This window comes from Dasypus novemcinctus, chromosome 20 (genome assembly GCF_030445035.2).
Source record: "Dasypus novemcinctus isolate mDasNov1 chromosome 20, mDasNov1.1.hap2, whole genome shotgun sequence".
NCBI classification, from domain to species: domain Eukaryota; kingdom Metazoa; phylum Chordata; class Mammalia; order Cingulata; family Dasypodidae; genus Dasypus; species Dasypus novemcinctus.
The window spans coordinates 8,026,702-8,052,296 of NC_080692.1; the positions used below are offsets into that span (position 1 = coordinate 8,026,702).

Here is a 25,595-nt window from a genome sequence, read left to right on the forward strand (position 1 = left end):
TTCTGTGTCCACTTGTATTCTCATTAGGTGGCTCCAGGAACCGATTCTGGGACCCCCTGGAGTGGGAGAGAAGCAAGTACTCTCTTGCGCCACCTCAGCTCCCCTGTTCTGCTACATCTTATTTCCTCTCCTCTGTGTCTCTTGTTGTATTATCTTGCTGCACCAGCTCTCTGCGTTTGCTGGCACTCCTGCATGGGGCGGCTTTCCTGCGCATGGCAGCATTCCCATGCAGGGTGGCTCTCCTGCTCAGGGCTGCCTTCCTGCATGGGTGGGCACTCTGCGTGGGCCAGCTTGCCCTCACCAGGAGGCCCTGGGCATTGAACCCTGGACCTCCTGTATGGTAGATGGGAACCCAATTGATTGAGCCACATCTGTTTCTCAATTTCTTTTGTAAGAATATATTTTTTACTGTTTTTGGTATTTGTTGTCTTTGGATCATTTCCCCATTTGTTTTGAATCTTTGTTATATTTCCTCATGTGGTGTTTGTTCAATCTCTGTCTTTCCAGATCCCCAGCTCCTGTTATTATAAGGAATGTCAGTTTATCACTTTGAGAAGTGTGTCCTTGGCATTTTTGAAGATCTGCATTGTTTGGGCTTATTCCCTGTTAACTTCTCACGTGTGGCTTCTGCTGAAATTTGCCTTGTACCAAGCCTGCACCAATAGGGCAGCTTCAGCCTAACCATATCCAATAGAATGTATGGATTATATCTCTTTTGTGAACTCCCACTCTCGCCACCCCCTACTGTTGCTTTTATATGCAACAGTATATTGCATATAATATACAGTAGCAGTCTCATACTTCCATGTTCATACTGGATTTTCTAATGCAATTTTCAAACTGGAAATAAACATTTAAAAAATATTTCTACTGTATTTCTTTGCCAAAATTCACCAAAATTGGTAGTTAATGCTTTAGGGATAAATATATGAAAATGTTTATAGTTTGGTAGTTTGGTGAATAGATAACTTTTTTCAGAATTTCATGGGTGATCTAGTTTATATCTTTAAAAAACCACAGTGAAAACAATTTTTTTCCAGGTTTATGATTTCTTTATAAGTTAAAAATCATTGTAGCTTCACTAAACTGCAAAACTCGTTTAAGCCCTATCGCTGTGGACTTTGATAATCCTGAGATGTTTAAGCCAGGATAGGATAGGCTATGCTGAGGCAACCAGAAAACTTTCAGTGTTAGGCTTCTTAGAGTCCTCTTTGGATCTGGTGGGCTCTCCACAGTAGCTCCCTTTTGCTGGGTGACATTCAGACTGTAGCACTGCCCAGCTTCCAGGATTGCCATGACATGGAAGAAGAGTGCAAGCCCAACCCATTCCTGATTCCTTGGGCAAGCAGTGACACAGCATTTTCACTCCTAACCTATTGACCAGGACGATAAAAACATTTGGGAAATGCAGGGAAGCATATGCACTGCTGCCTTTGCTATAGAAATACTCACAGGGATTTGTTTTTAGTCACTAAATTTTTATTTCTCAAATAAATTACTTTATTGAAAATAATAGTCATGATGGTTTGGTGGTAGAGGACAGTCTGTTCAAGGATGTAATTTATACATAGCTTTAGTTGTTCTTTATGTAAATTTCAGTCAAATGAAATGTATAAAAATCCTCTAATTTTTATAAGGGGGTAAATTTCTAGTTTTTTATGCATTTCTAGTGCTAAGAGTAAGCTCTCTAGCTTTTCTAAAGATCTAAGTGTTTAAATAAAACTGTCTCAATCTTTTTCATGTTCCTTACTGAGTATGGGAAATCTAGGCCTTCGTTTTCAAATCTGTCAAATGTAGTGTTCGGGAGAGAGTTGGACTGGGTTGACGTCTCCTGGTTGGCTGTTTATTTTTATTGACCCTAAAAGCCTTTAATTTTGGAGGTTCTATTTTCTGTACAACTCAGGCATCTTTCTACCTTACCTGAAAAATTTGGCTTGACCCTTGAGGATGGCTTGATTCTGAGGGAGGTGGGGAGAAAGGGATCAAGTGCCCTGACATTTTGACTGTTTTTTATCTCCCCTCTTCTTCTCTGAGCTCACAAACCTTCATCCATCCTTGGAGTAAAAGAGATAACTGCTTCACAGGGAGGAGTGAAGAGGGGAGGAAAGAGTTGGCTCTAGAGTGAGAAGGCCTAGAATATTCTGGGTCAACCTTTAGGAGTTATTAGGGGTGCGAGTTACTCTTAGAGCCCTATCTGTTAATAGTCTGGAAGAAAATTTAGCTGTTTTACCTCCTCAATATAGTTTGCTTTAGGAAACATTTCACTAGATAATACGTAAGGTTCTTTACAGTTCTTTTACTTTATTAAAAATAGTTTTGTTGAGATAAAAAATCACATAACACATAATTCACCCATTTAAAATGTACAATTCAGTTTTTTTTCTGTTGTATTCACAGGATTGTACAGCTGTTATGCCACAATCTAATTTTAGAACATTTTCGTCCCTACTGAAAGTAACCCTGTACCCATCAGCACTCATTTCCCATTTCCTCCCTATCTCCCCCACCCCAGGCCTAATCAGTTTTGTGTTTCTATAAATTTACCTATTTTGAATATTTCATATACATTAAATCATGTGACATTTGTCCTTTTTTTGTCTAGCTTATTTCATTCAATGTGTTTTCAAGGTTCATCCATGTTGTAGCATGTATCAGTACATATTCCTTGTTATGGCTGAGTAATATTCTATTGTGGATTCACTACAATTTGTTTATCCATTCATCAGTTGATGGACATGTGGGCTGTTTCTACTTTTTTGGCTATTATGAATAGTACTGGTATGAGCACTGATTTTGAAAAAAATAAAAATTTTTGTGTGTGAACATTTTACTGGGTATTTATCCAGGAGTGAAATTGATAGGTTTTATTGTAACACTCTTCAACATTTGAGCAACTGCTAAACTTTTTAACACAGTGGAAATCATTTTACATTCTCATCAGCAATGTATGAGGGTTTTAATTTTTCCGCATCCTTGCCAACGCTTGCTATTGTCTTTTTAAAAATTAAAACCATCCTGGTGAAAATCTCATTTGATTTACATTTCCTTAATGACTACATGATGTTGACCATCTTTTCACGTGCTCATTGGCTATCTGTATGTGTCTTTGAAGAAATGTCTTTTCAAATTCTTTGCTCCTCTCCCCCTTTTTAAAACATTTTTTTATTCATTTCTCTCCCCTTCCCTGCCCCCCTTCCCCCCCCGCCATGTCCATTTGCTGTGTGTTCTTCTGTGCCCGCTTGTGTCAGTGGCTCCGGGACTCTGTGTCTCTTTTTGTTGCATCATCTTGCTGTGTCAGCTCTCCAGTGTGTGCCGCTCCATTCCTGGGCAGGCTGCACTTTTTTCATGCTGGGCAGCTCTCCTTATGGGGAGCACTCCTTGCGCGTGGGGCTCCCCTACGCAGGGGACACCCCTGTGTGGCAGGGCACTCCTTGCGCGCATCAGCGCTGCACGTTGGCTAGCTCATCACACGGGTCAGGAGGCTCTGGGTTTGAACCTTGGATCTCCCATGTCGTAGGCGGACGTCCTATCTGTTGGGCCAAATCTGCTTCCCTGTGTCTCTTTTCGTTGCATCATCTTGCTGTGCCAGCTCTCTGAGTGGGGCAGCACTCCTGCGCAGTGCACTACTCCTGTACGGAGCAGTACTCTGCATAGGCCAGCACTCCGCATGCACCAGCTCGCCACATGGGCCAGCTTGCCCTCACCAGGAAGCCCTGGGCATTGAACCACCTCCTATATGATAGATGGGAGCCCAATTGCTTGAGCCACATCTGCTTTCCTTTTTCAGTTTCTTGATGGTGTAGTTATAGCACAAAAGTTTCAAAATTTGAAGCAGTCTATCTTTGCAGTTAGTAAAGATCTATTCTAAAGCACTTTCATTTGTGTTCTTCCTTAAATGAATAGTAGTTAGAAAATCTCAAAAGGCTGGCAGTTACATCTTTCAGCCTATTAATTTCAAGGACTCCACAGAAATGAAATTGGAAATCCCAATCATAAGATATTTGCATACCACTTTATGGGTAAGTCTTAATATAGCTATATAAATACACACATAATTGAAATTTCATATAAAATATATATACCTTAAGTATACATATTTATCTATCATCCAGATCAAAATAAAGGATATTCTGAACACCTCAGAAGAGTCTCTTACCTAAGCAAAATGTTGAGTCTAAAGTCAATCACAATCAGAGAAAGTACCTATGAATCTCTTAGTTCAGTGTTTTATATATAGATGAGCCAAGTGTATTGGGCTGGTGACTTGTAAACCTTATGGATTTAAGCAAGTTTTGGCAGGTGGATGTCCAGAATCTCTTCAGCTTAATAGAAACTCAACAGACTACTTTTCAGAGCTGGAATGCTTTACTTGATTGTTGAACAATTTTCTTCTGAACCAGATTTTGGAGAATTTGCTGGAGTTTTTGTGAGAAACTTCTAATTACAGACTTACTGTCTCCCTAAATTTAGAAGTGTTTTTTTAAAATCTATTAGTATGTTATACCACTTGGTGGCGCTGTTGCATTGGGAACATCAGCATTCTGAAAAAAGTTACCAGGAAATTTTGGTTGTCAATTTGAGAGTAAATGACCCCAATTTTTGTTTATTATATTTCGAAATTTTTGGAATCATCTGTGTTAGTGTTTCCAATGAAGGCAATCCTTTACATTCTTTAATTGAACTGTAACAGTGTTCATTAATATTCATTTTTTCCCCCAGGCATTTCTGAGCACAGAGAATAAATTAATAGCTTGCAAAAGTCAAATTCCTTGGATTCTAAAGAGAAAAATAAAGAGATTTATTTTTGAGAGTTGATTAATTAGGACATAAAAACCTGTAAGAATTCCTTTTTCCCCCTCACTGAAAAAAAGTATGTGTGTGTCTACATTTCTGTTACTTCTTATTACTTATAATTAGTGACTAGGTGTTTATTAATTTGGTGATCATTAACTGCTAGGAGTATACTTATTGTGTGATGCAGGTGACCTTGGAATATATAAACAAGGTTTTATTGTTTAAGAAGAAAGCATTGGATTTAAGTGGTTTACTTATTAACTTGGTAAAATACTTTCATTCTCTTATAAGATTATAAAATACAGTTTTTAAAGGAAGATTCTAAGTTTATTTTCTAGTTGCTTTTCAGAAAAGTTAAATTGTATATCTAGCTTAAATTTCAACATAGAAAATCGCTCTTGATGTTGATTGGAATTTTTATTTCATTTTTAAATGATTTTAAATTAACATGCTCTGCATGGCATGTAGTGCCCTCTTGCGTTTCGGGCTTGCATTCTTCAGGAGGCAGAAAAGGCAGAACAGCTTACTGAAGCAGGACTGACATTGACAAGGGTACAGTTTATTTTATTACATTATTCACAACCTAAAGAGTTCTTATTTTGTAAAATGGTAAGTGCTCAGTCACAGAACTGGAATATTTAAATAGGGGCAAATGTGACTTTTAGCTTCAGCTATCCATTTAATTGTAAAAGAAATAATGGAAAAAGGGGGCTTTTAGGAACTTGTTACTTTGAGACGTATTTGGTGACTTTATAGGGGTAGAAGATTATGAGAAAAAGGAGTTTCTAGCTTTACTTTCACGTGGCCAATTCCAAAAGAAACAGATGCCAGCATTACTACTTGGAAAGGCTGAAGGAGCTGTGCTTTCCTAGGGAACCCTTAAACCATATATATATACAATATATATATTATAATTTCTTAAGGCTGAAAGCAGTAACCTATATGTTAGTTCACTGATTTCTGCCTAAACAGAGAGTACAAGCTGCAATAGTTGTATCTGCCTTTCTTTTCAGGCTGGAAGAAAGCTTTGAAGTAGATTGGGCTAATTGGTAGAAGAAAAATGAAGTAAAATGTAAATTATGGGCCAAGATGAGAGGGGAAATAACATAGTTGAGTTAAAAATTTTTGATACTAAGTATTGTGATTTCAAACCTTATTGAAAAAGAATCAACAGTAAAATTACTTTTAAAAATTCAAGAGAGAAGTGGTCGTGGCTCAACTCATAGAGCATCTACCGTATAAGAGGTCCAGGGTTCAACACCCAGGGCCTCCTGGCCCATGTGGTGAGCTGGCCCATGCGCAGTGCTGCCACGCCCAAGGAGTACCCTGCCATGCAGGGGTGCCCCCTGCACCAGGCGTGCGCCCTGTGAGAAAAGCGCAGCCCACCCAGGAGTGGCACCGCACAGACAGAGAGCTGACACAGCAAGACGATGCAACAAAAAGAAACACATTCCTGGTGCAGCCTGACAAGAATGCAAGTGGACATAGAATTGCACAGCGAATGGACACAGAGAGCAGACAATGGGGGTGGGGGTAAGGGGAGAGAAATAAATAAAATAAATCTTAAAAAAAAAAAAAAATACAAGAGGGTAGAAAATTCCAGATAAAAACTTAGAAATTTCCAAATACAGAAGCTTCTAGAAAATATGAAAAAGAATATAAAAAAGAAATGAGCCACATGCTATGCTAGAAATATTTTTAAAACACTTGAAAATATCAGTGAAATAGGTATTTTAAAAAATACTACCATTTCTAAAATTGGTTCAAGACAAAACAATTATCCAGTTAGACCAATGATCATGGAATAAAATGTTGAAAGTTATCTTGAATTTAATTTAATTTTTTAAAGATGTTTTAATTTATCCCTTCTTTCCCCTCATTGTTTTGCACTTGATATCTGCTGTCTGTGTCCATTTGCTATGTGTTCTTCTGTGTCTGTTGTCTTCTCTTCAGCCGGCACCAGAAACCGATCCTGGGACCTTCTGGAGTGGGAGAGAGGCGCTCGATCTCTTGTGCTACCTCAGCTCCCCGGTCTGTTGTGTCTCTTTTTGTGTCTCCTCTGTCTCTCTTTTTGTTGCATCATCTTGCTGCACCAGCTCTCTGTGTGGGTCAGCACTCCGGCGCAGGCCAGCTTGCCATTGGGCCAGGTCGTCACACAGACCAGCTTGCCTTCACCAGCAAGCCCCAGGAATCCAGCCCTGGACCTCCTGTATGGGAGCCCAGTCACTTGAGCCACATCCACTTCCCTTTAATTTTATCTTGAATGGTTGGACTAGATCACTTTGTTCAGTTATTTTGGCCCTTCATGAAACAAGTCATCTGTTCCAGGGTATCGAAAACTAGAAAATGTCCAATTTCAGAGTGCAAAGAGGTTAAGCAAAACCTAACAAAAAAGAGCAAGAAAGTAAAATATTAACTGTTCTCATTTTTAGATGTAGATAGAAAAAGTCTAAGAAAAACACAAATCATATTCATTAGTATATGAAAATAGTCTCACCTGATCAAAGAGGACTGGACTTAGGAATGGAAGGATACTTTAAAATAGGAGACCTGTTCATATATATCACGTTAGTTGGGAAAATAAGAAACCATATGATTATCTCATTAATTGCTTAAGAGATATTTGATAAACTAGTTTTTTGTTGGGTAAAATATAAAATATGATAAACCTCATAAAAATAGAATGGTATTTCCTTATTGTGAAGAATATCTCAGACCAAAAGCTAGCAACACTTAATAGTGAGATACCAGAAACATTGTTTTATCCAACAAATATATACTGAGCACCTACTATATTCTAGGTATTGTTTTGGGTGCTGGCGTGTCTCCCATGGAGCTTACATTCTATTGGGGAGGAGTGACAAACAAGGTAATGATGAATGTAACAAAAACGTAAATTACATAATAGGTTAGAAGGTGGTAAATTGTATTTTAAAAACCACCTGGCTAGATAAGAGAGTTGGGAGTGGTGGGGGTTGGAGTGGATTTGCAATTTAAATGGACTATGCAGACTGGATCTGGTTGAGGAAGTGACATATAAACCAACATGTGGCCTTAGGGAGGTAGTAAGCAGGGTAGCTATTTGAGGAAAGAGTGTTGCAACTGGAGAGAAGGGCCTGAGCGGAGAGCTTACCTGAAGCCAGGATAGTGAGGGACCAGTGTGACTGGAGCAGAGTGAGAGGGTGGGTCCAGTTGGAGATGAGATCAGGTTAGTTTATGAAATCACGGAAGTACTTTTGGAGGTACAATTCGAACTTGTCTCCCTATGCTTAGTTATCCCATGACCTTAATCAACTTTTTAAAATTTTAAAATTTTTAATTATTTTTTGTTACATTAAAAAAATATAAGGCTTAATTAACTCTTTTTTTTTTTTTAAAGATTTATTTTTATTTTAATTCCCCTCCCCTCCCCCGGTTGTCTGTTTTCTGTGTCTTTTTGCTGCGTCTTGTTTCTTTGCCCGCTTCTGTTGTCGTCAGCGGCACGGGAAGTGTGGGCTGCACCATTCTTCGGCAGGCTGCTCCCTCCTTCGCGCTGGGCGGCTCTCCTTATGGGTGCACTCCTTGCGCGTGGGGCTCCCCTACGCGGGGGACACCCCTGTGTGGCACGGCACTCCTTGCACGCATCAGCACTGCACATGGGCCAGCTCCACACGGGTCAAGGAGGCCCGGGGCTTGAACCGCGGACCTCCCATGTGGTAGACGGACGCCCTAACCACTGGGCCAAAGTCCGTTTCCCTTAATTAACTCTTGAATCTTACTTATTTTTCTGACCTGCAGTTGCGACAGTAAGTAATGATACAACCTAGGTACAAGTTTAAAGTCCTATATTTGAATTTGGCAATTGATTGTGATCAAAAAAAGAATGTTTGTTGCTAAAGTAGGTATGAAATAAATGAAGAGCCTAATATTCTAATTAAAACCAGGAGATTTGGAAAGTAAATTTGATATTGGTATAATCCTATCTATTATGCAAGAAAAGCAAATGTTTGTTTGCCCCTGCTTTATTTGCACTAGCATATATCAGGAACATTTTTACATATTTATGTGAATAATTTAAAAGAGTACCTCATTTTTGTAATCTCATCAAGGAGTGCTGTAACCCACATTTGTGCATTTTCTGTGTGGCAGCATAAACGTCAGTTGATACAACTTCCAAAATATTTTAAGTAAACATTTAAAGTTTCTTTAAAGGAATGTATAATTAATTTAAATAAATTATTGTGGTATTACTACAAAGCCACCATTTTCTTAACTTCCATAAGTATCTGTTACTGTATTTGTGAAATGATGATTGTAATATCCATTAATAGAATAGTTAATAGGATTAAGAAGTTAAATAATAGATATAAAATGCCTAGGACAGGACCTGGCATATTAATAAAAACTAATTTTGTTTTTTAGAAATTGTAATGGCCAAAGAAGAACATAAAGTTTTTGAGGCTCTTAGGTTTGAACTTAATCAGTTCTTCCCCATAATCCCATCTTTTAAATACATCTCTGTTCTTCTTTACTTCCTATACCTTCTCTGTAAGGCTTAATCTGTCCATGCTGGGAGTTTTCTACATCTTTGTAATTCTAAGCTTTCCCAGGTATGTGGACTTTTTCTCTGATGATCAGACCATTTCATGTTTTATTCTATAGCAGTATATTCAGGGATAATTAAGACTCATAGGATTATTTCTGTTCTAAATGGCACCAGGCTGTCATAGTTTCTGAGTTCTTTGTCTAATTGTTACAGTTTGTAGTTTTCTTCCTCACTGTCAGTTCCCATTACTTGCTGCTGTCAGTGCAGCTGTTTTTGTTAGTTCCTCACTGCTTCTCATCTACAACATCTCATCTCCAAGGGCTGCTGTCTGTTGAATCACTGGGTAATAGAATTTTAGAAAATAATGCCTGCGGCAGATAATGGAAAATAAATTTTAGCTTGTGTGCTGGTTCTGATTGGTAGTGGCTACCTGAAGTCCTGGCCTAAGCAGATCTCTGGAGCTGCAACCATACTTGATGGGAAGAGTACTGTGGACACCTCAGTGCCACCCAGCCGCCATTTGTTGTTCAAAAGTAAGAGTGAGTAGTGCAGCAGGAGTATCTCAGTTGGTTCTAGAATGAGTAAAATATAAAGGCTAGTGTGTGATTTGTGATATTATTTTGGCTTCTTAGATGTCTTTTTGGTTACCATTTTCCCTACTACTTTAGACATTGGGGTTTTCAAACAACTTATCTCTAGATAAAGGAAGGAAATGGTTTGAAAGGATTCTACTTTACACTATTTAAGTCATCTTTAGATTTATAAGTATACAGTTACTCTGCAGTTATACCATTAAAAATGTAAGCCATGTCAAAACTAAACTGTTTTCTTCACTTGATGTTAAATACCAGACTATTAATATACTTTCACAAGATGAATTAAATTTCCATAGACATCAATATAATAGGCATGTCTGTGATTTTTAGTTTTTTACTCATCTAATGTATAAATTTATCTGAGATAGCTTAAATTTTAAAGTGAATTATTTCTGGTATGTTTTTCTTTTTACACATATCACATGTGACTTTTGCAGGTTGGATTTGCTACCATTCTATGCAAGATTGGTTGCTACATTGCATCCCTGCATGTCTGATGTAGCAGAGGATCTTTGTTCCATGCTGAGGGGGGATTTCAGATTTCATGTATGTATTTAAGCATTTATTCTGTGATATATATATATATATACCTATAAGTTGAGTGAGGATTATTTAGTTTAAGAACGTAATTATTTCGTTGGTAAGCATATTTTTGAAATTTGATAATGTTGTAATAGTTCAGAATTTATTGAATTCTAATTTTAAAAAAATGTAAATTCAACAAAGCTTGAAATTGGTTAATTACATTCCAACTTGGAGTGAGCTGTTGCTGCTACCTTGTTCCTCCACTGTAATTACTCCTTTTCCTTTTATAAATAAAAAACTATCCTAGATCAAGACAGCCAGCACGCCTCGTTGGTGTTGCCAGGAGACCCATAAGATTGGCCATGACTAATCAGGGCACAGTGACCCATAGGAGGCCTCTTTAAGTTTGGGGTCCAAATGTCATGGGACATAAGAGGTTCCATAAATTCTCTGAACTTGAATGCTGTTGTGCCCACAATTTTATTGACAGATTCTTGCCCGAAGAATCAGTACCTTGGATAGTGGTGAAGGTCTTAAAAAGAGCACCTTGGTAACAGCTTGGTCCTGTTCCCAAACATCTTCCCTTCCTTTCCAGCTCCAGGAGTCTTGGCACACAGTGTCTTAGTGGTTCTCCTACACGAATGATCCCCACTTGTTTTGCAGAGGTGATAGACCTTCTAGTGCAGGATAGGTTACTGCTAGAAGTAACGAAGAAGAGAGCATTGATAGCCTTTGAAAAGATATGAAGTTCAGGTATTTATGTTAACCATGGGGAAAATTGTGTCTACAGAATTAGTAAGTTACTCAGAGTGGAAATAAATCAGGCAGCGTTTGTTTTGCTGGCGACATGCTTATGTACTTGCTTTGCAGGTGTACATATTAGAAATTCTGAGCATTCAGGGCAGACAGGTCTGAGGCCAGGGGTGATCTCATGATATGGTTGGGGAGACAAAACATGAATGCTGAAAAAGGCAAGAGTGGCATAAAAGTAGAAACCCTAAATAGAAAACAAGTTATAAGGAATTGCATGCTAATTGCCAGATAAATCCTTAGAGAGTGAAGGAAGAGAGTCTGTGAGGTGGGATGATCTACAAAGGCTTCTTGCAGAATGTGCAATTTATTACTAAATTTGTTTTTTCTGGACCAGCTTTTGCTGAAATGTGTCTGAGATTAAAGATAAAATTAAGCAAGGAAAGGTTTTCTAGTTTAAGGAAGTTTGGAAACACTGTGAGCAATTAAACTGTTTTGTTTTGGTTTTTGGTAAGATTTCTCAAAGCTTTAATAGGTTTAAGTGCACTGTGAATCTCTTGGAAGGGGTTGAGTATGTATCCCCCAAAGAACACACTTTGGTAAATGCTGCTAGCTCAGTGACAGGTGCAAAAGAAGTCATGATATTCTTATTGCTATGTTTAATTCTGTCATACAAACAAGGAACTGGTTTACTAGTGGACAATTTGACTATGTTATGTGTTACATACTTACATCCCTCAACCAAATCCAAATTCAAAACACAAGTCACTGGGTCAGGCATAATTAGTGCTTTTGGTGAAAAACTAAAATGAAGCAAATACTACCTTTGCATAATTTTTCTTTTCTCATGCTCTTTGAAAATTGGGGTGTAAGTGGCAGAATTGACATTGCTGTTGTGAGTGGTGCAGTACTTCATTACAAATGAAAGAATATCAGAATTCCGAAAGTATACTTTGGGACCCACTGCTCTCAAGGGAGAGAAGAAAGGGCTCTTGAAGTAATTAATCATGTTAGTTGATGTCCCTGCAGGAATCTCCTACTAAACCTCCAGGACTCTCCTACTTTTTAGGAATTTGACATCCTTTCTCTAACTTTGCAACTCAGGCCACGTTACTTGAGTGTTTGAAACCTTGGTTTCTCTGGGAAATAGGGTTAACAATTGTACCTTCTTAAAGAGGCTGTTCTTAAGGATTAAATGAGATAATGCATGCAAAGTTCTCTACACAGTACCTGAGCATAACAGTATAACAATATTTATCCCTTCTCTACTCTCACTCCTCCTTGTTCTTTACTTGTGGCTACTATTCTCAGTCACCTTCATTGCCTTTTTCTTGCCTGAGTTTTTATTTTTGAGAGTTTCCAGGCTTTCTTCTTTCCTCTTCTTTTTTCACTGTGAACATATTCTACCTGGGATTCGATTTACATCCATTTCACAATAACCCCAAATATATATCTCATGCCAGGAACTCTATCCCGGTACTTAGAAAAGTTATCGTGTATTTCTAGCTAAATATGTCCAAGAAATAAACTCAGTGTTTTCTTCTCAATATCCTTCACTATATCTCTCACTTCACAAATCTCCTTCCTGTATTCTCTCTCTAAATTTACAGTGTTGCATTTTATGTAATCACTAGGAGAAATACCTCTACTTCTGTCCTCTGATATGATATTCAGGAGCTAATGTTCACCAGATTCTGTTGTCACTATTCTTGCTTTTAAGACACCTCCTTAAATCTAGCATCTTCTCTTCCTACCTACTGCCACTGGCTTGCAATACCCCTAATTTTTTAACCAGATTTCCCTGCCTCTCTCTTCTATCTAGCTCTGATATTTTGTCACAGTCTGATCATATCTGCCCTCTGATTAAGAACTTCAGCTGAGAAATAGCTGGTTAACAAAGCTATATGAAATCTCAGAGGTAGTCAACGAAACTCTATTTAAAACAATGGATTTGCTAATTTGACTGGCAGATTAGTAAAGGAGACAAAGGAGAAATCAGCATTCTTACATGCTACAGGTAGCAATTTAGAGAAGACATTTGGCAGTATTTTAAGGTCCTCAGAACATACATTGGACAACTCTGAGAATCTGTCCTAAATAAACAGTCCTATATACTGCCCCCCCCAAAAAAACCCTAAAAACAAAAAATACACATTATTTACATCATGAACTGTAGTAGGAGAAAACTGAAAATTATCTAAAAACCCAACATTAGATTAATGAAAAATGATTACATAATCACAATGTTGAAATGATAGAGCCGTTGAAAAGGATTTTAACAAAGAAGTTTTCATATCATGGAAAAATTGATTTCTAAAGGCAAGATAAAACCCTATAGAGGAGTAATGAATAATAGGCCTAGGACGTCCTGACTTTCTATATAATAAATGAGTTTTATTTTTGCTAAGGATGATTGGTATAGCAAAATCTTACAAGAGGCATTACTGAGCTAACCATGTATAGGAAATTCACTGTAATTCATTCTGCGTTACATTTTGCAGAAGTGTTTTGATATATCTTTCATCATATTAAACAAATATGGAAAATACTGAACAAGGAGTCAGAATATGTTGCACTCTTTATCTAAGTTACAACCTTTTTAAAAGGCTTCAGTTTTCTCAGCTGAAAATGAGAGAGTGGGATTTATATTCCTTATATATACCTGATTTATATTATTTATTTCATTAAAAATTCTATACTTTTGTCATTTTGGAGGTACTCCTTTAACTTCTCTAGATTTAAGAATACACTGTGGGTGAAGCCATATATTTGTGACATGCTTTGAAAACTGTAATGCTTAATAATACTTAACATTGTATGATGCCCTGTAGCAGTTATTGAAGTATGGGTATGCATCAAAAATCATCCATTTCCTAGCTGTACTACCCCTTAAGATTGAGCCTTCAGCATTTGGTTTTTGAAATGCTTTTTTATACTTTTATGGTTTGTTTCTATTTTTCTTTGTAAAAGAAACACATGCTCACTGTGGGTAATTAGAAAAATATAGAAAATAGAAGGAATAAAAAGCATACTTTTGTTATATAAAAGTAATCCATGTTAATATTTTGGTGTATTCGCTTCACTTTTATTTTTGCTATAGTTTTACATGGGTGAATTTATTATTTTATGTACAATTTTCTGTTCTTTTAATCCTCATTTAGAAGGATTTTACCATGTTATCTTATTAAATACCATTTTAAAGGTTTTGTAATCTTGTTTTGTACATTAATTTCTTAGTATCTTGTGAAGTGTTGATGTTATCATTACCACCACCATCATCATCCTTTTTTTAACAGGAGGTCAGGCAGGCTTTGGGGGTTTGTGTGACTTTTCCAAGATTATGTATCAAAAAAATGGCAGAAAACAACCACAAGTGCTGAGCATTTCTGACTATACATCTTTTATTCTTTCTCTTCACTGTAGCACTTGTAAACATTAAAGCATTTTCAGTTTATTTGTTCACATAGTGAAGGTTTATTTAGTGTCCATGTATTAAAGATAAATATACAAAGATGGAGAAAATGAATGATAGCTAATGTTTTTTGAACCCTTACTGTTATTACCGCATCAGGCCCACAGCAATCTATGAAGTAGGTTACTTTCATTAGCCCTGAGGAAACTGAGGCACAGAGTTTTAAGTAACATTAGTAAGTGATAGAGCTGGGATTTAAACCCAAAATATCTAGTCCAGAGTCCATACTTTATCTGTTGTAGGAGTTTGGGAAAAGATCTTTATGAAGCCTGTACTCTTCCAAATTGTAAGGCATAGGCGTTTATTCAGTTTTTTTAACATTGAAAAGTAGAATCTAGTTATTTGTATTTTTTCATTTTCTCTCAAATAATCTCCAACTTGTATTATATGCTTAAATGATAGAATTAAAATAAAGTTCTCTATTGAAGTTGAACTTTTGTAATTGTATTTGTTTTTCGTTTGATACAATTTTATTGATGCCTAAGATTAAATTTAGTTACAGTGAGCTTCTAGTTTGCTCTGATTTTTAAAGTTAATAAACGTGATTTTGTTTAAAAGTTATCACTAAAGATCTAAAAAATCTACCTACCTACCTCTTCTTGCTGTAGAAAGTAGGTCCTTAAAAATTAAGATGACAAATTCCACTTAAATATTAGCTGTCTGGTTAGGCAAAAGTTTAGTATTTGTATAATGATTATCATGAATTGTATAGCTGCCAATAAAATTAGACTTTATTTTGAATCTTACCACATTACTTGTAGGAGTAGTGTAGAGAATTCCCAGTTGACAGGAGAGTAAAATTTTAGAACTGTTCCTTGGTCAAGCCGTTTGATGGTTTTGTGTTCTTTTAAAATAATTGTTATTGTTTGTTTTAACTATTAAATCAGAATAACAACCATCTTTGCTTTTTCAGAATGCTAGGTGGAAAAAAAAAGGGATAGGATAGTCTTCTGCAAAAGTAGAGAACACTAAAACTGATCCAAGGCACCACCATTTTATTATCATTGTTCAAATAAAAGATTTTTAGACTGTAGGTTTAGTTTCTGATGAAAGTGTCGTTCTGGGTAAAATCCAAATGTGTTAATCTTGGTGAGTCTCTTCAGTGTGCTAGGGGTTTTATTGGAGTTATTTTTTGACCCGTGTGCTGTAAGTTGAGGGCTCATTTTGGCAAAGGATTTGAATTTTGACATATGACCATGGCTTGTGATAGAAAAAAACATTTGAGTATATTTAATGTTTCATTGTAGTGAGTTTTTAAAACAAAATACAGTATACTTTTTAACCACAGTCTACCAGTTTAGCTTTAATAATAGTTTTGCTTAAATGAGCTCTTGGCATTTATTATTTTTAAAGCAGCATTTCCTAAAGTGTGTTCCTTATAATATTAATTTCATAGGATAAGTTAATATTTGTACATTTCAAAAAGGGAATTCCTGTTGCCAAATAAACTTCAGAAACATTTAGTTAAGTTAAATAGGTTTCTTTATTTAAAACCTGTTTTTTAAGCTTGATAAAATGTATCATATCCCCAAATTATTTGCCCATGGAGCTGTTTTATAGAGCACAATCTGGAATTGTGTTCTAAAGAGCACATTTTGCCTTAACTTGCTTAAAATATTTTAAGTGTAGCAAGAAATTATGCCTGATTAATTTATTTAATATGTTTGGGTCAATTCAAACATTAAAATAACAGTTATCACAGATTTCAAATTTCAAAGAATGTCTTTTCTTCTTAATTTGTAGGTACGAAAAAAGGACCAGATAAATATTGAAACAAAGAATAAAACTGTTCGCTTCATTGGAGAACTAACCAAGTTTAAGATGTTCACAAAAAATGATACACTACATTGTTTAAAGGTTAGTGCTGAGTTATTTGAAAATTTTTAATAGAAAATCTTTAAATTCTAATTGTAAGTGCTGGAGAAAAATGAAATAAAAAATATTTGATCAGTCTGAAAGGAGTGAAGGAGGACATTATACAGATGCAAATGCAGTTAGATTGGTAATCACATTAAACATAAAGGGACAAAAAAATTATGACAAGAAAAAGCCTAAAAGCTTAAAACATCAACAGTTGTTTGCTCTCTGCAAGAGATACCCATAAATATGAGACCAGACAGTAGAAAGATGGGAGAAAATATCTGATGCAAACACTAACCGAAAGAAAGCTGGCTTCAGTACTAGACAGCGTGGACATTCAGGCACGAACCATTATTAGTGGTAAATAAGGACAGTTCATGTTGAGGAAGGAGTCATTCTAGCAGAAAGGTATTACCTTTCTGAATCAGTGTCCATCTAGTAACATAATTTCAAAGTGTATAAATATAAAGTAAAATTTGTCAACTAAAGGACAGGTAAGCAGATCTACAATGATAGTGAAAGACTTGAAAAACACCTCTTCATAGCTGAAGGAACAGACAGACAAAATCAGGAAGGTATATAGAATCTGAACAACAGAGTGAGCAGTCTTGATCTAATTGACACTATTCCCTAAAGCCACAGAATTTATACCTTCTTTAAATGCATACAGATCATGTAGCAAAGTCAGTCATCAGGAAAGCTTGAGGAAATTACAGAAGTTGGATATTACTCAGATTGTTTGTGGTCCACAATGGGATTAACGTAGATACCGTAACTAACAGTACTGCTTAGATGGAATAATTCTGTATTTGGAATTGTTCATTCCACAAAGAACTACGACTCTTTTTCTCTACAACAGTTTTTTTCAAATTTATTTCCTCAGGATATTAATAGTTATAGTACACAAACTGGACCTTGTGGTCAAATACATTTGGAAAGCCCTAAATTACACAGGTTTTTTTTTTTTTTTGTAATTCTATGATTCCTTAGAGTGTTTAAAATACCAATAGCAGGGAAGCGGACTTGGCCCAATGGATAGGGCATCGCCTACCACATGGGAGGTCCAAGGTTCAAACTCCGGGCTCCTTGACCCATGTGGAGCTGGCCCATGTGCAGTGCTGATGGGTGCAAGGAGTGCCCTGCCACGCAGGGGTATCCCCCGCGTAGGGGAGCCCCACGCGCAAGGAGTGCGCCCCATAAGGAGACCGCTCAGTGCAAAAGAAAGTGCATCCTGCCCAAGAATGGCGCCACACACACGGAGAGCTGACACAACAAGATGATGCAACAAAAAAGAAACACAGATTCCCGGTGTTGCTGATAAGACTAGAAGTGGTCACAGAAGAACACACAGTGAGTGGACACAGAGCAGACAACCGGGCGGGGAGGTAGGGGAGAGAAATAAATAAATAAAATAAAATACCAATAGCCGTTTCCTAAACCTTTTTGGAGCATCTCAGGAGATTGGTATTCTACAGAGTACTTTTGGGAAACTCCAGGCAGTACTTTAAGAGCAATTGTGAAAATTTTCTGAATATCGTAATTGAAAGGAAACATGGCACATCATATTAGCCTGTTGTACTAATTATTAAGTATTTATATATAAAAAGAGAAACAAAATATAAAAAAACCAAAAAAATAAAAACAAAAACATATAGGAGGGATATACATTTTTTTACACAAATTCCATTTATAGGAATTCATTATAAGGAAACAGCAACAAAAGCAGGGCAGATTGAAGTTTGTTTTACCATTGGTTATAATAGCAAGAAATAAAAAAATGGATGTCCAGTAAAAATCAAATTTTAGTATAGTTCATATTGTATAATTTTTGGTAACTTTTAAATTATGCCATAGAAGGCTAAATAAGGACATGAAACAAATTCTCCTATTAAGCCCCCAAAAAACGATTATCAAATAAGAAGCTATTTCTGAGTCTATTTTGATTTAGAAAATATGCATAGAAAAAAACCAGCAGAATAGATACTAAAAGCATTAATGGTAATGTGTTCTGTTTGTAAATTTCATGTAACTAACAGGTAATACATTTGTTATCAGAATTTTAAAAAACAAATGTTATACAAGCCAAAACCAAAAACAAGCCATTTAGAAAATGTCAGTTGTATATGTGGCTTATGTTTAAATATGTGTCATCCAGTAAATATAGAAAGGGCATTGAATTTAGTTTTCGTGTGTCTATCTAAAAGGAAAGATATTCAGTACATTAAAGTTTTTACTTAAAAATGTTATGACTGAACACAAAGATGCCCAGCAGTGAAACTTGTTAAACTAAAGTAGACCAGCTTTTGCTTTTTGGTACTGACATTTTAGTTTAGAAGTTGTTATGCAAATTAGGTATATATTATTTTCTTTCTCTAATAGGATTGAAGTGTTGTCATAGTTTTAATCATCATTATTAATTATTGCAGATGCTTCTATCAGACTTTTCCCATCACCATATTGAAATGGCATGCACCCTACTGGAAACGTGTGGACGATTTCTTTTCAGATCTCCAGAATCTCACCTGAGGACCAGTGTACTTTTGGTAAGAGCTTAAGGTTCTTGAATTATTTCAGTCAGGGGTTAACATCATTGACCAGTGCAGGTTACACTGCTCTGCCATGTGACTATCACCATCTCTATCTAATATAAAACATCCCATACATGTGAGCTGCTATCTCTGCATGACTCTAGGGGTTTTTCTCATTTGGCTGCCAGTTAGTTTACAGAATTCTAAAGGGGGATTAAATTCAACCCTGGATTACTTTTGACACATGACACAATTGAGCAAATCCTCTTATTCCCATTATGTTAGCACCATCTCTGGCTGTTTTCTGGTATATCTCAAAGATGCCATCTAGTGTCATAGATACACATGGATACTTCAGAAATTACTTCTTACGGTCATTAGTATGTTGCAAATGCTGTCATATTTATTAGGCAATTTTGTTATTTTATTTATAGATATCATCTAAACATTTGCTTACAGGCTTTGGAGAGAGCCAAGGGGGAGAAAGAAAATGTGTGTGTGATATGGGAGGAGATGTTGATGTTAGTATTCAGAAAAGCTCTGTGTGTACTGTTATGTCAGTATTGCAGTAATAGAAGTCTTTTTTTTTTCCCCCAGAGGTCTTGATTGTGTCATTTTCTCTAGATAATGTTGTTTTTTAGAATCCAGTTGTGTGCCAGAATCCTCTCTTCTGATAATATTTAAAATGAAGAAAAATTTGCATTTATCTCTGATCTGTTTATAAAAATATTAATGTGAAGGTCATCTAGATGGAATTGACTTCCATATGCTCTCCAGGCTTATATCACATTAATCATATAATAGTCATTCTAAAGGCCAATTTTTTGAAATATATCACTCATACATAAACATACATAATGTATAATAGTTGTGAATTTACAAAACAAACATATATAACATCTCACCCTGCCACCAATAACTTGCATTGTTTTTAAACCTTTTTAACTAATGATTAAAGAGCATTGTCAAAATATTACTATTAAACAAAGTATTTTTCCCCTAACCAATCCGATTATTATTATCTTTATATCATTTATATATAAACATACATAAACAATTAAGTGTATAGTAAAAGTTGTGAACTTACAAAGCAAACATGCATAACGTCATACAGGGGTCCCCTACTCCGACCCTCCATCAACACCTTGTATTGTAATGAGATGTTTGTTATAAATTATGAAAGAATAGTGTCAAAATCTTACTACTAATTATAGTCTTTATTTTACATTTGGTGAGTTTTATTTGTCATATTTTATTATCACCACTCTTTTGATACTTTTAGTTACTTTTATTGACATAATTTTCATTTCTAGACTCTCTTCCAGGCCCCTCTTTCCTGTCTTTTCTTTTCAGGCTCTAGCACATCCTTTAGTATTTCCTAAAATTCTGGTCTCTTGCTTAGAAATTCTCTCAGTTTCTGTTTATCTGTGAATATTTGAATTTCGCCCTCATTTTTGAAAGACAGTCTTGCCTCCATGGTTTCTGGTGAGAAATCGGCACTTAATATTATTGAATATCCCTTATATGTTATTCATTGCTTTTCTCTTGCTGCTCTCAAAATTCTCTCTTTGTCTTTGGCCTTTGACATTCTGATGAGTATATGTCTTGGAGTTGATCTATTTGGATTTTTTCGGATGGGAGTACATTGTGCTTCTTGGACAGGGATATCTATGTCCTTCAATAGGGTTGGGAAATTTTCTACCATTATTTCTCCCAATATTCCTTCTGCCTCTTTTCCCTTCTCTTTTCCTTCTGGGACACCCATAACACCTATCTTTGCATGCCTTTTGCTGTCATTTAGTTCCCTGAGACCTTGTTCAATTTTTTTCTCTTCTTTTGTTCTTTTGTATGTTCACTTTCAGAGGCCATTTCTTCAAGCTCACCAGTCCTTTCTTCTGCCTCCTCAAATCTGCTGTTGAGTGATTCCAATGTTTTTTTAATTTCATTGATTGCACCTTTCATTCCCGTAAGATCTGCTATTTTTCTATGCATGCTTTCAAATTCTTCTTTGTGCTCATCCAGTGTCTTCTTAATATCCTTAATCTCTTTAGCCATTGCATTGAATTTATTAAGGAAATTTGTTTGAACATCTATGATTAGTTGTCTCAACTCCTTTATGTCATCTGGAGGCTTATCTTGTTCCTTTGCCTGGGCTATAGCTTCCTGTTTCTTGGTGTGGATTGTAATTTTTTGTTGGTGTCTTGGTATCTGGCTTACTAGAGTATTTTTTCTGAGTACAGTTTTCCTCTCTAGTTTAGGGCTTCCTATCGTTTCTCCCTTGCTGGTTATGCAGTAGGAGCCAAGCATGTAAGCTGTAAGCTGTGGAGGCTCAAGCTGCCGTCATTGCACCAGGGACCAGTGAAGCTTCTCTCAGCTTTCTCCTTTGCCAGGGGTAGGGAGAGAGTCACAACTATGTGGAATAATCCACATGCAGGCCTAGACTGTAGTTGCCCAGAGAGACTGATGGAGCTTCACATTCTCTTCTCCCTTACCTGGTGCAGGGATGGAGCTGCAGGTGTGGGCAGCAATCTATGCAGTGCAAGTCCTAAGATGACCTCAGTTGCCCTGGTAGACTTCTGAATTTCAGTCTGTGCCAGCTGAAGTTCCCTGCAGTTACCTGTATAGGCTGGTGCAGGGCTCCCTAGCCTCCTCCCTGCCAGAGGCGGGGCTGAAGCCTAGGCGGGCTGCAGCCTGATCTGTGTGAAAGAAACTTTAATCCCAGCTTTCCCTCAGGCTGGGGGCGGAGTCAGAATGGTAGCTACTGGCTTCTTTCTGACTTGGGCTGGTTCTCATCCCAGCTGTTCCCAGGGTTATCTCTTAGCCAGCCAAGACTCCCAAACAGTAGCTGAAATGGGCATCCAACTGTCTCCTCCTCCCCTTTTTCTGGGAAGTGGAGTTCCAATTCCTGTCACAGAGCAGCTCCTGGGGCAGCCTGTGCCGCCAGAGTAGGACAATCACTGGCCTCTGTGGCTTGGCCAATAATTTCCCGAAGTGGCTGGCACAGGTTCCGCAGCTTCCTCCCTGCTGAAGGTGGCCCTGGGGCCTAGGCTATACCTACAATATGATCTGGATGGGAAGAAGCCAGTCCCCACCAGCACTGGGATTTTCAGTCCGCCCCGCTTCCCTTTGTGCAAGGCACCGGAGTTAAGATGGCAGCTCCCAGGCTCTTTCTGACCTGGACAAGCTCAGACATTAGCTGTTCTCAGGATCATACTATAGCCCACTGATTTCCTCATCATAGCTGAAATTGGTACCAAATCATCTCTTCCTCCGTTTTGGGGGTTTGGAGCTTGCAATTCCAGCCGTGGAACAGCTCCTGAGGCGGCTTGTGCCTCCGGTGGAGGATGGGCACTGACCTCCGTGGTGTGGAGCGCTCTCCTTACGAGTCTTTCCTGCAGAGGGGCTGTCTCCTCCTTCCATTTCGCCAAGGACGGTGCAGGATGCTCTTCTGGCCTCCTGGAGCCCCCAAACAGGTGCTTCAGTTAAGAGAGCTCTGGGTGTTTGCTGAGTGCCCTGTAGCAGGAGCTGACTCTAGGAGCTCCTTAGTCTGCCACCATCTTGCTGTGCATTCAACATACTTTTTATATCTGTATTGATTGATAATATTGAATCCTCTGTAATTATTTTTTGTTAGTTAAAATACTTATTGTGGTGGTATGTGCAGGGCCCAATAGTTGAACATAGGAATGTTCCAAAGATTAATGGTATAACAATTAGTATTTGTATATACTATTAGGTACATCTAGTGATTTTTTCCCCCCTTTTTTATCCCTTCATCCTGAAATCTCTTATTACTGAGAATAGAATTTTTAGTTTTGAATAAAGAAATTTTCAAATGAATATGTTTGGATTAATGAACATGTTTGGATTAACTTCTTATTTTAGGAACAAATGATGAGAAAAAAACAAGCCATGCATCTTGATGCAAGATATGTGACAATGGTAGAGAATGCTTATTACTACTGCAACCCACCTCCAGCTGAAAAGACAGTGAAAAAGAAACGTCCTCCTCTCCAGGAATATGTTCGGAAACTTTTGTATAAGGATCTCTCTAAGGTTACCACTGAGAAGGTAAATCTTAATGAAAGTAGGTAATAACAGTCAACTTGAGATTTGTGGTAGTGCAAAACTTATATAATATTGAATCAAATTCATTATTTTTCATTTTAGTGATAATGATAGTAAGAGCAGCTTGCTTTCCTTTTAGCCCATGCACTCAAGTGGTTTTAGGTCAGGGACATATATTTTAGTTTTCCTAGATCAGTTTGTTAATAAATTGCTTTCAGTGCCCTACCAAGTATCAACAAGAAATAGAAGCAGCTTGCATTATTCACATTTGTGAATGGGGAATTCAAAGCAGAGCTATTAAAAAGTCTCAACAGTGGAAGGAGGTTGTGGCCCAACTGATAGAGCATCCGCCTACCATATCGAGGGTCCCGGGTTCGATACCCAGGGCCTACTGACCATGTGATGAGCTGGCCCACGTGCAGTGCTGCCGTGCACAAGGAGTGCCATGCCACACAAGGGTGTCCCCCATGTAGGGGTGCCCCACGCACAAGGAGCATGCCCCGTAAGGAGAGCCGCCCCGTGTGAAGAAAGTGCAGCCCGCCTAGGAGTGGTGCCGCACACACGGAGAGGCGACGCAGCAAGATGATGCAACAATAAAACAGGTGACAATTTCCCGGTACCACATGACAAGAATGTAAGTGGACACAGACGAACACACAGCGAATGGACACAGAGCAGACAATGGGGAGGAAGGGGAGAGAAATAAAGTAAATCTTTAAAACAAATAAAATAAAAATAAAGTCTCAACAGTGAACTTTAGGAGAGGTAGGATTAGGTTCCAAGTTCCATTGTGATTGATTTTATATAAGCCATCTTAAAAAAACTTCATGTGATGATACGTAACATTTGGGACATATGTTTTTGCTTTCCTTTTATGATGATAACTTTTTATTCTAATTACAATGGTAACTTCTACATTTAATTTTCATGGTATATGTATTTAAAACTTAGTTTTATGACTCTACCTCTGATATTCTATAATGGTTTTGCCCTTAAATAATTTGCCTCAGTACAGGGGATCTTTTTTTTTTTTTTTTAATTTTTTATTGACTTTGTAATAATATTACATTAAAAATATATATGTGAGGTCCCATTCAACCCCACCCCCCCACCCCCCCTCTCCCCCCCCAACAACACTCGTTCCCATCATCATGACACATCCATTGGATTTGGTAAGTACATCTTTGGGCACCTCTGCACCTCATAGACAATGGTCCACATCATGGCCCATACTCTCCTCCATTCCATCCAGTGGGCCCAGTACAGGGGATCTTGACCTTGAATGAACTTTAGGAAGTTCATGAACCTTCTGAAATTTCAATTTTGAATCTATAAATATATGTATTTTTCTGGAGAGTCTATAGCTTTCTTTCGATTTTCAGTGTGTTAATTGCCAGAAAAGTTTAAGAACCACTGTCCTATCTTAATAATTATAATTACTATGTTAAAATTTTCATTTTTTAAGTAAGATGCCTTGATATTTCTTGGTTAACTCTCCAAATTGAAACAGCGTAGAATATTTGTCTTCAGAAGGAAAAAAAAATTCTGGACTAAGAAGACCTATGAGGAGGATAATAGTGGTGAAATAATGCTTGCTTTGTGGATGGAATAGTCAATGATAATAAGTAATAATGCAGCTTTGAAAACTGCAACCATCTTTCAGAGTCAGTCAGTGTTTGTTTTAAAACAAGGATTTCAAAAGTTATTTTAGAATTGACTAAAAGTTTGAAGAATATAGAAGGCATGCAGTCAAGAAGACATTGGCGGCGGCGGGCTTGGCCCAGTGGTTAGGGCGTCTACCACATGGGAGGTGCGTGGTTCAAACTCCGGGCCTCCTTGACCTGTGTGGAGCTGGCCCACACGCAGTGCTGATGCTCACAAGGAGTGTCCTGCCATGCAGGGGTGCCCCCCGCGTAGGGGAGCCTCACGCACAAGGATTGCGCCCCGTAAGGAGAGCCGCCCAGCGCAAAAGAAAGTGCAGCCTGCCCAGGAATGGTGCCGCACACACGGAGAGCTGACACAACAAGATGACGCAACAAAAAAAAAAAAAACAGATTCCCGTGCCGCTGACAACAACAGAAGCGGACAAAGAAGACGCAGCGAATAGACACAGAGAAGAGACAACCGGGGTGGGGGGGAGGGGAGAGAGAGAGAGAGAGAAATAAATAAATAAATAAATCTTAAAAAAAAAAAAGACATTGGCATTTCCATTGGAGGCAGTATGAGCATATGTATTAGCGTTTGAAAGAGACATTATGGATGTAAAGATTAAAGAAATACTTTACAATCTGCCAATAGTATTTGTTTTCTTCTAGAATACAAATGAAAAGAGGGTAGCGGGTGTAGTCCAGTGGTTTGAGCCCCATGTTCAATCCCCCATACCTCCTTAAAAAGAAAAAAAAAAGAGAAGAACTTGATTAGAGGTAGAGCTCTGCTGATTGTCTTCTTACCAATATTTGTGTTTTTTTCCCAACCAT

The 25,595-nt window shown here is 37.5% G+C and overlaps 1 protein-coding gene across 2 annotated transcripts in view; it reads left to right on the forward strand.

Annotated features, from left to right (window-relative positions):
* The window catches only part of UPF2 (UPF2 regulator of nonsense mediated mRNA decay), a 137,485-nt gene that overhangs the window by 66,526 nt on the left and 45,364 nt on the right, over positions 1 to 25,595 (forward strand). For both annotated transcript variants that reach the window (XM_004468865.4, XM_004468868.3), the window contains exons 9-12: positions 10,353 to 10,461; positions 16,406 to 16,519; positions 18,949 to 19,065; positions 22,936 to 23,121. In XM_004468865.4, coding sequence (XP_004468922.1) covers positions 10,353 to 10,461; positions 16,406 to 16,519; positions 18,949 to 19,065; positions 22,936 to 23,121 — 526 coding nt within the window. The remainder of the gene's footprint in view (positions 1 to 10,352; positions 10,462 to 16,405; positions 16,520 to 18,948; positions 19,066 to 22,935; positions 23,122 to 25,595) is intronic.